Source organism: Cupressus sempervirens, chromosome 8 (assembly GCF_028749045.1).
Source record: "Cupressus sempervirens isolate cs-2001-9-10 chromosome 8, ASM2874904v1, whole genome shotgun sequence".
Taxonomy (NCBI): domain Eukaryota; kingdom Viridiplantae; phylum Streptophyta; class Pinopsida; order Cupressales; family Cupressaceae; genus Cupressus; species Cupressus sempervirens.
The window spans coordinates 544,065,661-544,080,467 of record NC_143125.1 but is presented as its reverse complement, the minus strand read 5'-3'; the positions used below and the strand labels follow the sequence as shown (position 1 = coordinate 544,080,467).

Genomic DNA, 14,807 nt, shown 5'->3' with positions numbered 1-14,807 from the left:
AAGTTTCGGCATCAAAAAGGCAGTGGACTATCCAAGAGGTGTTTGATCAGTTCTTCAATATTTGTGTCAGTGCTTGTCAAGCACTAGTGAGCAAATGAAACAATCAAGGATGGCAATGTTGGAGCACTTAGAAGTTAGTGCATTGTGCTACTCCTGTGAGTAGCACAGGTGCCAACAACTCTTTCATAAATTTTAAAGGATTGCAAATCCAAATTGGGGTACAATCATACAGCTATCCATTGGGCTAAGTTTCCTGCGTTTGGGTTTATAGTCAGGTTTGATATCCTGTTGATTTAGCATTTAATGGGTCATTAACTACAATTTGACTTAATATATGGCATATGTATGGATGACATAAGTCAAAGTGTAATTGGCTAAAAGAGTAAATATTCTTTTATATATCTTCATCAAATGCTAGATCACCATCAACCAATTATGTAGTGGCATGTAGTTGAAAATTAGAAAAACAGCAACATCACAAGTGGCAAGTGGCAAGTGGCAAGAAAAGGAGAGAGATTTTGGGGGATAAAAGTATGTTATGTGGAAGATCTAAGCACAGCATATTGCAAATTTCAAATTTGATTTTGGAGGGAAAGCTGCTTTTTTTGATACTCAATCTTCCAAAGCCCACAAATTCATCAGATTTGAAAGCGCGTCAAATTATGATATCTGATATAATTCAATAGAATGAGTTACATATTTATAGGAATAACAGATCCTATTTTTAGAGTAACAAATCTTCTAAATATGCAAAGTCGTTTCTAACAACTCAACAAAGATACAACTATTACTATTAAATTCGTCTACGTAATCCCTCACAACCAATATGTGAACTTAAACAAATATGTCACCACCCTCAATGACAAACCTAATGGGATTTGTCATTACAACAATTTAAATACACAATCACAAACACATATAAGCACTTTTCTAATGAGAATGTGGACATAGCTCTCTCAAAAAGTAACAGTCATGCCCCTCCCTTAATGACAAAACCTGGAAGAAGACCTAACTTATCCCTAAACTTTAAAAAACTTAACCAACCAAGTGGCTTAGTCATTACGTCATAAACTTGTTCATCAATGTGAAAATATTTAAGACAAACTGTATTATGGGCTGTAATTTCCCAAATATAATGATGATGAATTTCAATATGTTTGGTTCAAGCATGCGAGAAACTGGATCCTTAAAAATCTTGAAACACTTTGATTGTCACAAAGGCTAGGTGTTGACTCATGTTGATCTACATGAAGATCAGCAAGAAATTGGTGTAAACCAATAGCTTTACAAACTGCACTACATGCCACCTTATATCTGCTCATATCAGTAAATATTGCAATAGTGTGTTATAATTTGCTTCACCATGAAATTGTTCCAGAACAAAGTAAGAACATGTCCAATAGTTGATTGACAATCATCAATAGAACCTGCCCATTTTGTATCTGTATAACCATTCAAGTGAAATTCATCTGTGTGTTGAAACTTGATACGATATACCAAAATTGGGAGTGCCTGTTATATATTTCAAAACCCGTTTTGCTGCAAGTCAATCTTCAGCATTTTGATTGGACATAAATCAAGATAGATAGCTAACTGCAAAACATAGGTTTGGCTTGGTAGTAGTAAGATAGATCAAACTATCTACCAGTTGTTCATGAATGGTTTCACTGACTAGGGAGGAATCTAAATGCATTGACAAATTCAACCCAACTTCAATAGTTGCAGCAAGAGAATTACAATCAAGCATCTGAAACTTCTCCGAAAAAACCTTGGCTTGAGATATAATGTCCCCTTTTCGGGATAGTTTAATAATAAATGTAAATAATAATATAATTTATTATAATGCTTTTTGTTTGTTTGGTAAGAGGCCAAAGCCAAGATTAATTATTATTACGTGTTGTGATTAATTGTTATTATTATTAAGCTCAAGTAGACTTGAACCCAAGACCTCTTAGATAAGAGGCTCATTACTTACCATTGTGTTGTAGGATCTTGCCAAAATTTATTATAATATTATATTATATAATATAATATTATTATAAGAACATAATTGTAATATCACAATATGGTATCACCATTACCAATATGAGGAATGGAGGTTAGAGCTTATGAAGCAAGAAACAATCAAAAGTCATCCATGACCAATCTAACGTCTAGACAACAAAGACAACATTGTAAACAACAATGAAACCACCTTATCCTTAACCAATCAAAGGGCAGTGACTCTACACAAATCAGTCAAACCTGTCAGATGGACAAACATGTTGTCAACAATTAAATTTCAATATTCATCGTCAATGCCTCTATTTATCAGAGGTACAGGGAGACGTAAGTTTGATACCAAAGATATTGGCTATTCATATATTTTAGGGGGAAGTTAGTAAGTGTAAATGATGGTGGAGCAGTAGACATTGATTAGAAGATATTAAAAAATTTAAGTGATTAGTCTGCAACCAACAAAAATCCAAGAGTTGTCGGCAGCATGAACGTCAATTATTAAAAGACACTAAGTATAGTAAACATAGAAGGCAATGTTCAATACGGGTGGTTATTCCATGTGATAGCAATTAACATGGTTATTATCGTGTTTATTATAAAGAGGTACAAATGGAGAAAAGGCGTATCCCTTAAGATGCATTGTTTGGTAAGGACAAATATATAATGACTGTGTAAATTCTTGGGGGATCAAATAGGGAAGATAAAATATAACTCGTACTAATCAAATTGGTAATCGACAGAGAACAGAATAAACTCGTTAACTCGAAAAATATATTCAACATTTTTATTACGACAGTCACCATATATACAGACAAAAAAACTGATTACATATGCGAAGAATATTATCCATTCTCAGGAGTGTGACATCATTGGATAAAGCATCCATGTCAAAGATTTTCCAACGCTGTCTAAACCTAGTCAAATAGATCACAGCCAGTGATAAGAAGGTGAGAGAAACAAAGACTTTAAAGATTTGTCATCAACCATCAAAGGAAGTAATCAAGTCAGTAAAACAGATAAATCTATATCATCCAATCAGCATATGTACATCCTTACTGGATCATTCAAGGCCAATATTAGAAATAACCCCGTCAAATATACTCGCAGATCTACAGATATAGGCCAGAAATAGTAATATTTTGCTGTAAGCGACATTGCCCATCTCTACACTGCATATATTGAGGGTCTGCATCAAAAAAGTTATTCAATCACTATAAACAATTATAAGTTAACATTTTTTTTTGATGGAGGTCAGCTTTTTTGCCTAGCCTCTTTGGTTAAGAACCAAGGACTGAGGGGTATCCATTCTGCCAAATTCGCCTGGGGCACAATCCTGGCCTCATCCCTTTTAGATGTCGGGGGCCTTGCACTCGGCAAGACTTGATCCCTAGTGGGCTCTTTGTGAGCCTTTCAACTTCACCAGTAGACCAAGGGCCCTTTGACATTAGTTAACATTTTAGTAAATCTTCCATTACTCAATGAGAGAAAGTTTGTGAACACAAGATCGCCTTGCATAGTCAAGTAGACTTAATGGAGATTGCAAAATCATTATATTGCACTTAGTACAAGATATAGACATGATCATTTCACTTAGCATTTATCTAATTATCCATTCAAGATAGCAGTGGCATTAATAAGAACAACTGTAGTACCAAAGTGATAATATTAATATATATATATATATATATATATATATATATATATATATATATATATATATATCAATACATTAACAATTATATAAGTGGTATCAAATTTTATGATTCTTATTGAAAACAATAAAAAAATAGTTAATTGTTCCAAACTCTCAAGTTAGCCAACAAGAAACATTACATGAGAAATGAACATTGAAAACTATACAATTGCTCTATCAAAACTGTACACCTAGACATAATGAAGGAGCCCAAGGTCTGCCATTTCAAATACAGACACTTTGGCCCATTCGTTCAAAAGGTACAAAACAAAAAAGAACAAGGAACCAAACATATCAGAGGCCAAAGGAAGGAATCCATATGAGGGAGACAATGGTTTGAAGAGTTGTTATATGGAAGCAGTAGCACACATCAGGAGCAAGATCACACCATACAAGAGTGTCATATAGAAGCAGCAAAATCACATGTGCAAGCGTCAACACCACATCCACTACAAAACTAGTTAGGATTACTGATATCACATTGCAGACAAAGCTTTCGTATACTATAGTTGTCAACACCATATTAGTTGCAATACTAGTTGGGAATATTATACTAGTCATCAAAAGTACCATGTCAAATGGGAGTACCATACCAGTTGTAGACAGCATTGTACTAAGAGGAAAGGCAAATCATATAGAAATGGAATTGTATCAGGTGGTAGAGCACGACAAGAAGGAAGAAAGGCTTTTGGAACCATTAGTGCAGATGACGAAGGTATTTATAGAAATTGAAAGAAAGTAAATAGCTTGGGGAAATTGTGATGGTGATCGTCGAATCTAGTAGAAGGGAAGAGAGCCATATCCAAGTTTCAAAACCTAACATATGAGAAGCCCTCGAGACCATACGAAGATTTTTGATAGAGTGGGATGACATCACTTCAGTTGCCTGAGGGGTTGCAAAAATGACAAGGCAGAATTGTAAAGGAGGTTGGGAGGCTTCTTGCCTTCATGAGAAGTGGTTGTTAGGAGAAGTTTGTGCGATAGTTCACACACAATGGGTCACCAACCATACAGACACCAAAAGATGATTGAGACTTGGTATAGAGCTCCAACGGAAGCGATCGAGGTGATATATTATCCACACTACATGCCATGGAGAGCTTATCCAAGGAGATATTATATTAGTTGCACAAGGCAACACACTCAAAAAGGGAGACTGAGGCAGAAATAGTAGCTGAAGTCGCACAGGTAATGTGTATGAGAGGAGTTGGCATGATGGGAGGAACTTACCATTGCAAAGAAAAAGTTGAGTATCCCTCATGCAAGAAATAGAGCATCAAAGAGATATCGTGTCAAGCCAAGAGAGTAAACTAGTTGAGTTGGAGGAACATATCATAGCAATAACTACACAGTTGGATTGGAAGGAGTAGGATGTCATGAAGGTCGTGTACATGGTGGAGACTACACATGAGCATCAACATATGGCAGAGCGAGATCTGCAACTGGGAACAAAGAAAGTACAATTTTTGAGGTACAGCTCTTGACAACCACTCCAGGGACGTCTTCTCACCCTTCTACTCAATAGTAGATGCAATTCATCATCTGGAAGATGACTTCTTTTTTGAGGGGCATGTAGAAAGAAAATTTGTTGTTAATAAAGAGATAGTGCTCCCTTTAGTCTTGCTAGTATTTAGCAATGTAATAGTTGTTCCTGAGAGGTTGTTTCAATTGCTAGCAATTAGCAATCTTAACCAACCATCCAACACTAATTATGTTTGGCTCAGGAACTAGTTCACATTATGATTGTACAAACATTACACAAGAAAATAAAGTTATATCTTCCTGTCATTCATATGTGCTATATATAAATCACTATGTAAAATGTGTTATATTCATGTCCATGTTTAGCCTAAGTATTTAAAAGATCTACGCCATAGGAAGTAAATGGCATATTGGAATCATGGAATGTTCTCAAGCAAAATGCCATGTCTAAAGTTATATGGTCTCCACCTTCACTAGGATGGAATAAATTGCATTTTGATGGCACTTCACGTAGCAATCTGGGTTCTTGAGTGTTGCTGGTATCATCAAAAATTGGGATGGCTCTATGATCCACTCCTTCTCAAGTCTTCTTGTTCCCGACATGAAAAATAAAGATTAATTTTAAGGCCCTTATTCATGGGCTTCAAATTTGCAAGGATTTGGTGGTGAGAAAAATTGATATTGAGGGAGACTCAGCTATTGTTGTAAATGTGATCAACATTGGGGACATTCAGAATTGGAAGTTAAAGGCCATGTTGGAAAAGACAAGTGAATTGCTTATATCCTTCGAGATCCATACTATTAATCTTATTTTTGGTGAAGGCAACAAAGAAGACATTTTGGTAATCATTGTAGTTAATGCTATCATAGATGCACCACTGGCAGATTCCTTGCCAAGTTGCAAAAACTAGTCAAAAACTAGTCGAGTTTTCTCGCCTAGTGAGTTTTTATAACTTTTATTGGCACCAAACTCGCCAAATTTTTGGCAAAACCATGCCAAGTTTTTGCCAAAAACTCGGTGAGTTTTTTGTTAAATGCTCACTCATAGTTTTATAACAGCATTTAAGGGCAAAAAAGACCCAAATTAATTCCATTCCTTGTTGAGTTTTATAGGATCATTTTTTGCAAATGTGATAATGCCATCATATCAGTGTGTTTCAAATGCAGATTTGAATGACTTATAAATATGAGAGGAGACATGTCTCACGAAGAGACATGTCTCTATGGTTAATCACCATTAGATAATATATTAACATTAATACATATAGCTATATCTATACATATAAAGTATATAAGTAGATTTAAGAAGTATTTGTCTAGATGATGATTTACCAACAACCATAAAAGAATTATCTCCACGTCAATTTAATCCAGCTGAAGCTACAACCTTAACACTCCCTCTTAGCTAGGGAACATTGTTATATAACACATTATGCTCTCAAGTATATGGAGAGATATCATCTCAATATAATATTCCTGGAATGGCATATTTAAAGATATCAACATATATCCAACAACTTAGATGTTATCTTTCAATATAATCCAAAGTATGATTCAACAAGAAATATCAATCATATGATATTCGTCATACTTATATTCTTTTGGTATTTGTCTAATTTCTTTAGAGCTACTCTCATAAGATCGAGGCCTGTATAGTATGCCTAATGTACCATTCTTCTTTTCCTGCAAGATTATCTTCACATACAAAGGAAAAGATCTAGGGAAATAGCTCATATAGCACATATAAAATTACAAATAAGAGAGACTAAAATGAATAGATAAATGTAATACTTAAAATAATAAATACTTATCTGTACATCAGCATCCTTGATACTAATTTCTCCAATGAAGATGAAGATCCATATGCATCAAATCAGAAAATGCCTCCAATGGGAATGAAACATTGGGTTAAGGTAATTATTGTGCTGAGGTAAACAATTATCGGATACTCCTACTGTGTCTACTGTGGCTTGGAGATATTTGAGAGTTTTCTTTACTGAATTGTAGCGGTTGCATGACCTTGCTGGAAGGTTACAGTGGTGGTTGAAATTGTCTTGGAAATCTGCAATATTGGCAGTCGTGGCTAAGGAAGAGATTGCAATGCAGCCACATTGTATTCTCGTCTCTGCGTTTTGCCTTGAAACAATTGTGGGAGGCCACGTCTCATTTGCTAGAGCTTACGTTTCATAGAGGCAGCCGTTCTGAAGCAAAAAGGGAGTCACGTCTCAACAGCAGGCCCTTACACGTGCCCAACAATCTGCACATTGTTGACGGCAAGGGTGTTCATTACTTATGGCAGGGATTGGCAATAAAGGGAGGACAATTGGGTGGCACAGCAAGGCACATCTGACTACAATCCAAAAAATTGGAGTATTAAAGAGTAGTAACCAGACAGGGTTTTTACAGTGGTATGTATTAAAGAGCAGTAACTAAACGGGGTTTCTACAGTGGTATCAAAGCTTGCTTGCAAAGTGTTTGACGAAATGTCAAACAACTGAATTATAAAAGAATTTGGTGTTTGTTGAAGTTATAACCAGTTGGGGTTATTACAATTAAGGGGATAACCATAGGTGGTTCAAATGCTTTGGCAACCATAACCATACGATTTGGATAGTTTGCCCATTCTAATTGTAATTAATGTTATCCATCATATAACAAATTCATGATACCAGAGCTTTGGTTGATGTTGATGTAGGCTTCTTGTCCTCGATCCTTACATCCTACATAATAATCATAAACTCTTATCTAGTTGTCCAAAAATGAACACTATAACGAAGAAAGTGATTCTTTCATGCCTCGATGTTCATAAAACTTTATGTCATCTTTTAAGAATCTTCTTTAGCATTGCTAAAACATGTTCAATAATTTCATTGTATGCATATCCGTCAATTGATGCACAATATAGATGTCGTCAGTATTGGCTTTTCCTTGCATATGATGGCGTGGCTAGAGAAAATCAATGCCTCTTAAAGCATATATCTCACCTCATATATCTAGTTGTCCAAAAATGAACACTATAATGAAGAAAGTGATTCTTTCATGCCTCGATGTTCATAAAACTTTAGGTCATCTTTTAAGAATCTTCTTTAGCATTTCTAAAGCATGTTCAATAATTTCATTGTATGCATATCCTTCAATTGATGCACAATATAGATGTCGTCAATATTGGCTCTTCCTTGCATATGATGGCGTGGCTAGAGAAAATCAATGCCTCTTAAGGCATATATCTCACCTCACCTCTTGAGGATATTAATATCACTTCTTTTATTGTTTTGTCAATGTTTGAATGTCAATTCAAACTTTGTCCATTCCTAAGTAACAAGGGCTGGTCCTTCTCAAGATTTCTTCATAAGGCCAATCACTCAATATTAGCACTCTTCTCATTCCATATCAACACCTCTTTAATGGCTCGTCCTTCATTCTATGCATGTGAACGTTGTGTTCTTCCACGTTCTTCTCATATTCCCCTTGATATTGCTACCTCATTCAATGTTATAAACAGTGATCAAAATAGGTGATTAATCACCTTTGACACTTACATTCTCGTCAATTCTGAAATTTTGTTCGTATAATATGTCTTCCATTTTATGCTTCTTTTCCAACTTCCCTCTTAATAAACTTCCCTATATTCACCCATTTCTCCTTTAGTTATTATTTGTATTAAGTTACCTTTGAATATGCTCTCCTTGTTATGACTTACTTAATTTGATATTTGCTTTCTTAATAAATTATTATCTCATTTGGCATTTTTTTATTACCCTTCTGATTGGATGACAAATGCCTTTTTTCATATTCAGTTGTCAACATTAATACTCTACTCCTCGTATCATTTTCGATCCCTCTTCATATAATTACTTAACATATTGTTGCCTTCTTCTTACACCTTTCCATCAAAGTGCCAAGGAAAGTTTGTGATGTTTTTGTATTGGATCTGTGATTCCTCCAACGATGCCCGATTTGGATGCCAAGTGTTTTCACCAGCTTTGCGAATATAAAATGGTGAATAGTGCTTGATTGTCAATGAGTAGTTCCTTGTTCCGGTGTGACCCATTCCTATATAGACTCTCACTCTGAAATGATACTCCTTTGAATGATAAGTGTCCTCTTCCTTTTATATTACAATGAAGACTTCTGAATTGTATATCATCAGTGATGTCATTTTGCTTATCTTGTTTTTTAATGGAACCATTTTCATATTTACAATTTCTTTCTTTTTTATTCCATAAAATGATGTGTTTGTAGTTTTGATAATGAGTACAGGTTAAGATATTTCTTGCTGGGTTGAATTCTTACTGACTCCTTTTGGTATTCTTATTTGATACAACCGACTGTACACACTGCTTTATATAGCTGGTCCTTTATTATTTTCCCAAGGCTGCTCTTACCTGACTGAGAAGAAGGATGTTCAGTGATCTCTGATTGTAAACCATTGATTTCTAATTGTATTTCACCTATCACTTTCTGTCTGCTGCGTTGAGGGTTCATTGACTACTGTGGAAGTTGATATTGTCAAGATAAATATTAATATTTCTTTCCACTTGAAGGACTATCAGTGGTTCTTTGCCGACAGGGAGTTTTGACTTGGATTTCTACAGTTATTGCTTCTTATGTCGTATACTTCTAGCATCATCCCCCTTGATGCTTATTAGTTAATCGAATACCATGTTGCACATTCTCTCCGTACTTTGAGTATCCCACCTTGATAGTGATTGCTGACTTGTTACTCACAATGTTCCATCATGTTTATAATGGTTATTGTAACTAGTGACATTTGATGCCTGATTTCTGAATAACTCCCCTTGACTCCTTGCTCGATCCTCTCTGCTTGTTGTAGATGGGTTTTATTGAATATTGAATTGAATCTCCTCCATTTTAAGATCCCCATTTAATCCACTCATAAGGTGTGAATAGAAACAGAAGTTCTCTTCCATATTTCATACATTCTATTGTCAACGCTTGGACTTTGCCATTTTCTCCCATTCTGCTCATCGACGAAGATATCCAGGAACAGATAAACAAAAGATAAAGGGTTTCAATCCTTACGCAGCTATTCCACAAGGCACAGGAGATTTTTTGACTTGATGTAGTTAGTGGTGGGTATGAGAACTCAAATTCCCCAATGTTCATAGGCTGATGTCCCGTCATTTGGTGCTGCAATTTTCAAATTCTCTTTCGGACAGTTAATTCCCCAGTACCATCATTAAATTCTCTTCCCATGTGGTCTGCTGGGTCAAATGCCTATTTCGATGGATTTGCTTGGACGTATTTATTTAATATCCCCTTCTCCAATTGTACCTATCTCATCTCTTGAATTGTTCAGAGATAAACCATTGTAATTGGAAACAAATGTATTTGAATATGTTCACACCTTCATTTGTATTTTCTCCCCTGTGTGGAGCAAATATGCGCCTGAATATAGTCTGGAAATGAAAGTTACTTCAGTGACCCTAGGGTGATATCAGTCTCTTTTCTACATTTGCACTTTGGCTCTGATACCATGTTGAGTTTTATAGGATCATTTTCTGCAAATGTAATAACACTGCCATCATCTCGGTTTGTTCCAAATGCAGATTTGAATGACATAAATATGAGAGGAGGAGACATGTCTCTATTTTTAATCATCATTAGATAATATATTAACAATAATATATATAACTATATCTATATTTATAATGTGTGTGTGTGTGTGTGTGTGTGTGTGTGTAAGTAGATATAATAGTATTTGTCTAAATGATGATTTACCAATAACCATAAAAGAATTATCTTCAAGTCAATTCAATCTGACTGAAGCTACAACCTTAACATTTCTCATTTCTTCACGCGAATTTTGTTGAGGGGGAAAATAGTCTTCCAAACACTTGTATTCCAAACATTTGTAAACTGATTTCTATTGATTTGAAGCGAATTTGAGGTGGGTTTTGAAGAGGATGACATCATGATTTGGAGAGGCAAGCGATGGAGGAGGGGGGTGGATGTGATTTCACAAAAGATGACATTGAGTTGAATGAGTAGTCATTGCTAGTGTCAGAAAAGGTTAGAGGCAGAGCTACAGCCAAGATGGAGGACAAGCCACAAACTGAGTCAAATATAGAGCGAGGAGGCAAATTCATGCCCAATGCAAACTTCTAGGACTAGACCCTCTAGTTCTACCTCTCCCTTATTTTTTACTAAAGCTGGGAAGCTGGAGATGTAATTGTAATGATGTATTTTAGTTTTACAAAAATTATTTACTATTTTGCTTCCAGCCATCAGCATCCCTCATGAGAATGAGATTTTGTGTCTGCCTTGTGTTTAGGTATATCTAGACTAAGATGGTTTCTTTTGTGTTCTCAATTATTGACTCACCGGATGCATCTTCTAATTGAATTTTACAAACAAAATGCATTCCTAATTAAATTTAAGCAAATTTTTTAAGTTCCCGAGTGTTTTGTTGAGTTTTTGCCGAAAGCTAACTGAGTTTTTCACAAACTTTTTTCAAGCCTTGGCGAGTTTTTGGCTTTGGAGACTTTACCAACTATAGATGGTATTAATGACATCTCAATTAGGAAGGATTTAGATCCTAAGTTTTGTTATGTATAGACAAATTCATATATACAAACCAGCCTTGCATTATTGTCACTAAGAAGCCAAATATCTTGTCTTGGAGTATATGTCATATCATGCTCTTGTCATATATTGGCAACAATTATTGGCATGGCATTTGGAGAGCAATTTAGCAGTATGTCTCTTTAAATCCAATTAATTTCCCAACATGGCCAACTCATGCAAGTGGTAGATGGCCTCAGCTATATTTAGTTTGGTTTACATTTGGTGCTCGATGAATATGGATACTCCAATAAGGCCAAAGAGTGAAAAAAGGCAAATGGCCTTTCTCAGCCTTATCACAGATTGGATAGTGTGGACGGTCTGCAAAGATCCTAGTGTGCTATCAGGTGAGGCCCATACGTATAATTTTGTGCAGAGATTTCATTATGCCGCTCCACTGCTATAGACTAAACATGGCCATCTCCACATTTCTAGTATTGTTGCTCAACTTGAGGGAGTTGAAGGTGGACACACTGCTGCTACTCCAGGGGGTCTATATGAAGATTTTTGGTAAATGATATCGACATCGTCATGCTAGCTGAAGAGGGTGTGAAGTGTACATTTTTACTAAATACTAATATAAATTTCTTCCACTTTGATGTTTTATGGATCAAAAGAAATAGAAATCAAAAATATTTAATCTTAAATTAGCATACATAATAGTAATTTTCTACATATTATACTTTTACTACTTTTCATTACCATCCCCTGTTGTCTATTTTAAAAAAATCTCCCATTTCCTATCATCCCAGAAATGCATCCCCTCATTTCTTGCTATCATGTCCTCAGAAACTTGGTGGGACATGGATTATGTGAAAACCTATTTCATCTGCGTTAATGTTTTTGTGATTTTAAGGCTGTTGCTATGCTTTATAGTGATTAAAAAATGCCTCCCCATTCACTTGCCTGTGAGAGAATTAAGGGGCATTTTGATGCTCAATCAGTCATCAGCATTCAAAAATGTTAAAGGAACTTTCATAAATCTACTGATAAATTGGCCTATGCCTATCCCTTTGAGAATACTGTAGCTGCTACAGCACCTCTTGTTGACTCCATATCCCAACTCCATGCAAACTAGACCCTGTCAGTCAGCTTATACTCCTGCCAAGAGTGGGCAATCAAGCGACATAATGCTGGATTATCAGTGATCCCGGGATAATAATAAAGATGGTTGGAAAAACAATTTTTTTTCCCATATCAAGCTGTTGGAGGATAAGAAGGGATTATCTTCTAAGGCCCTGTTTTGCCTTTTCATTGTTGAGTTTGTGGCAACAAACCTGCTTCTACCGTACCAGCAACTGAGTTTTATGACTGAAGGGAGAACGATAGAGACTTGAACAATGAACAAATGCTCAGCATGACCAAATTCCACTCTGCCCAACCAACAAAATCGCAGTCCTGAGGTTGGGAACCAGTGAGATAAGGATTCCAATGAGCTTCATTGAAGCGTTAAGAAGATTGATATTTACGCAATCAAAAGGAGGTTTCATGACTTCAATGCTTCAGTTAAGCATCTATGACATGAAGTGCGATCTCTTGTAGAACTAAATTAAATTTCAAATATGAAGTTGTCTAAAATCACACTTGGATGGTGAATTTGGCTGAATTTGTGGCCTTCATCGACTGAGAGGTACTTGTGATGCCATTATGTGTTTGAAGGCTGATTAACCAGTCCTTATTATGGTATGTCACAAGGATTATCATCTATAGATATCATTTGAGGGTGCATTTCTGGTTACGCACTATCTACAGAAGAAAGCTGATATAATGTCCCCTTGGAGAATGTGGTTTAATCTTTTTGATCGCATGCTCCGTAATTGTGTTCTTGATTTCGTAATATATTTGTAGTCTATCCAACCAAACAAAAATGTCCTGTAGCTGGTGTTACTCATCCCAGTATTTGGGCTATGGTCTCTATTTTTGCTGTTAAGTCCCTGAAGCCACGGTTTACTATCAGATTCTTGGCTGGAAGGAATACTTATTGTTTCTTTCGCAATGCCAGTTCATCTGTGTCATCAAATGGAAACTTCTTGTGATTTTTATGCATGGTTTAGGGTAGCCGATAGACTTTAATTATACAAATTTTGAATTATAATTAAGAAGCAATGTCTGCCTTCTTTAAAGAAAATTGAAATGATGAATCGATTTTTGAGTCGAAGAAAATGGTTTGTGTGGCGAATTTCTCAAATAAAGATATAAATGCAGTTTTGGGCGTACCTCAAATATATGATACAATTGTCAGCCGGCAATGGAAATGAAATATATGGAGAACTAGCCGACGTACCTGATCATTATCATTCTCTTCGACGGCTGCTCTGCATTCAAAACGTGGCCTCCGTCTTTGAAATGTGCCACAGATAAGTTTTAGCCTGCTTGAATTACAATGCATTGCGATTCAATATTCGTAGCTTGTAATACCACACAGATAAATATACAGCTAATTGGCTTCACACCTTTGCTTCCAGGCAAGCACAGAAGGGCCATTGGTGCTAATTTTTGCAGTGTTAACATTAAAATTATGGTTCCGTGGCCTGCTACCACTGCCAACTGACGCCAAGAGATTGGGGGTGAGATTCAGAGACACTGTTGCCATCATCATACTCCCTCTTTCTTTACAAATTTTATCTTGTCCGCCTCCCCAACATGATCCTTGGGCTCGAAGAGGCCAGCGCACGCTTAGAATTTATTTTATTGATTTTGCATAAAGGTTTCTTATATGATCTCTTTATAAATGTTGGGACGGAGATCCAACTTGGTGTACAAAAAAGAGACGTAGAGAGACAAATGATTAATGAAAAGAGATAAGGGACGCATATATAGAATTTTTAGGTTTTTGATCAAATTTTAAATATGAATATTAATTTGTAGGTGTTCTATTTATTTTATTAGTAGTATTATTTGCATTATTATTGTATAGTGTTATAGGAAGCAAATAAATAAGATAAAATATAATTTTGCATATATTTTTTATCATTAAAAGAAACAAGAGGGTGTTGGTCTATATAACTAAGCTAGCATATTAATAGTGCATTAGTAGTACTAGTGACTA

At 35.7% G+C, this 14,807-nt stretch overlaps 1 protein-coding gene across 1 annotated transcript in view; it reads right to left on the bottom strand.

Moving 5' to 3' along the window:
• EGY2 (ethylene-dependent gravitropism-deficient and yellow-green-like 2) overlaps nucleotides 1–14,461 on the bottom strand; it is a 119,290-nt gene extending 104,829 nt beyond the window's left edge. Inside the window, exons 1-2 of the mRNA XM_089798383.1 lie at nucleotides 14,212–14,461; nucleotides 14,043–14,127 (exon numbers count right to left, since the gene is read on the bottom strand). Of these exons, the coding sequence (XP_089654509.1) occupies nucleotides 14,043–14,127; nucleotides 14,212–14,357 (231 nt within the window). The 5' untranslated portion in view covers nucleotides 14,358–14,461. The remainder of the gene's footprint in view (nucleotides 1–14,042; nucleotides 14,128–14,211) is intronic.
• Between the last annotated feature and the right edge of the window lie 346 nt (nucleotides 14,462–14,807).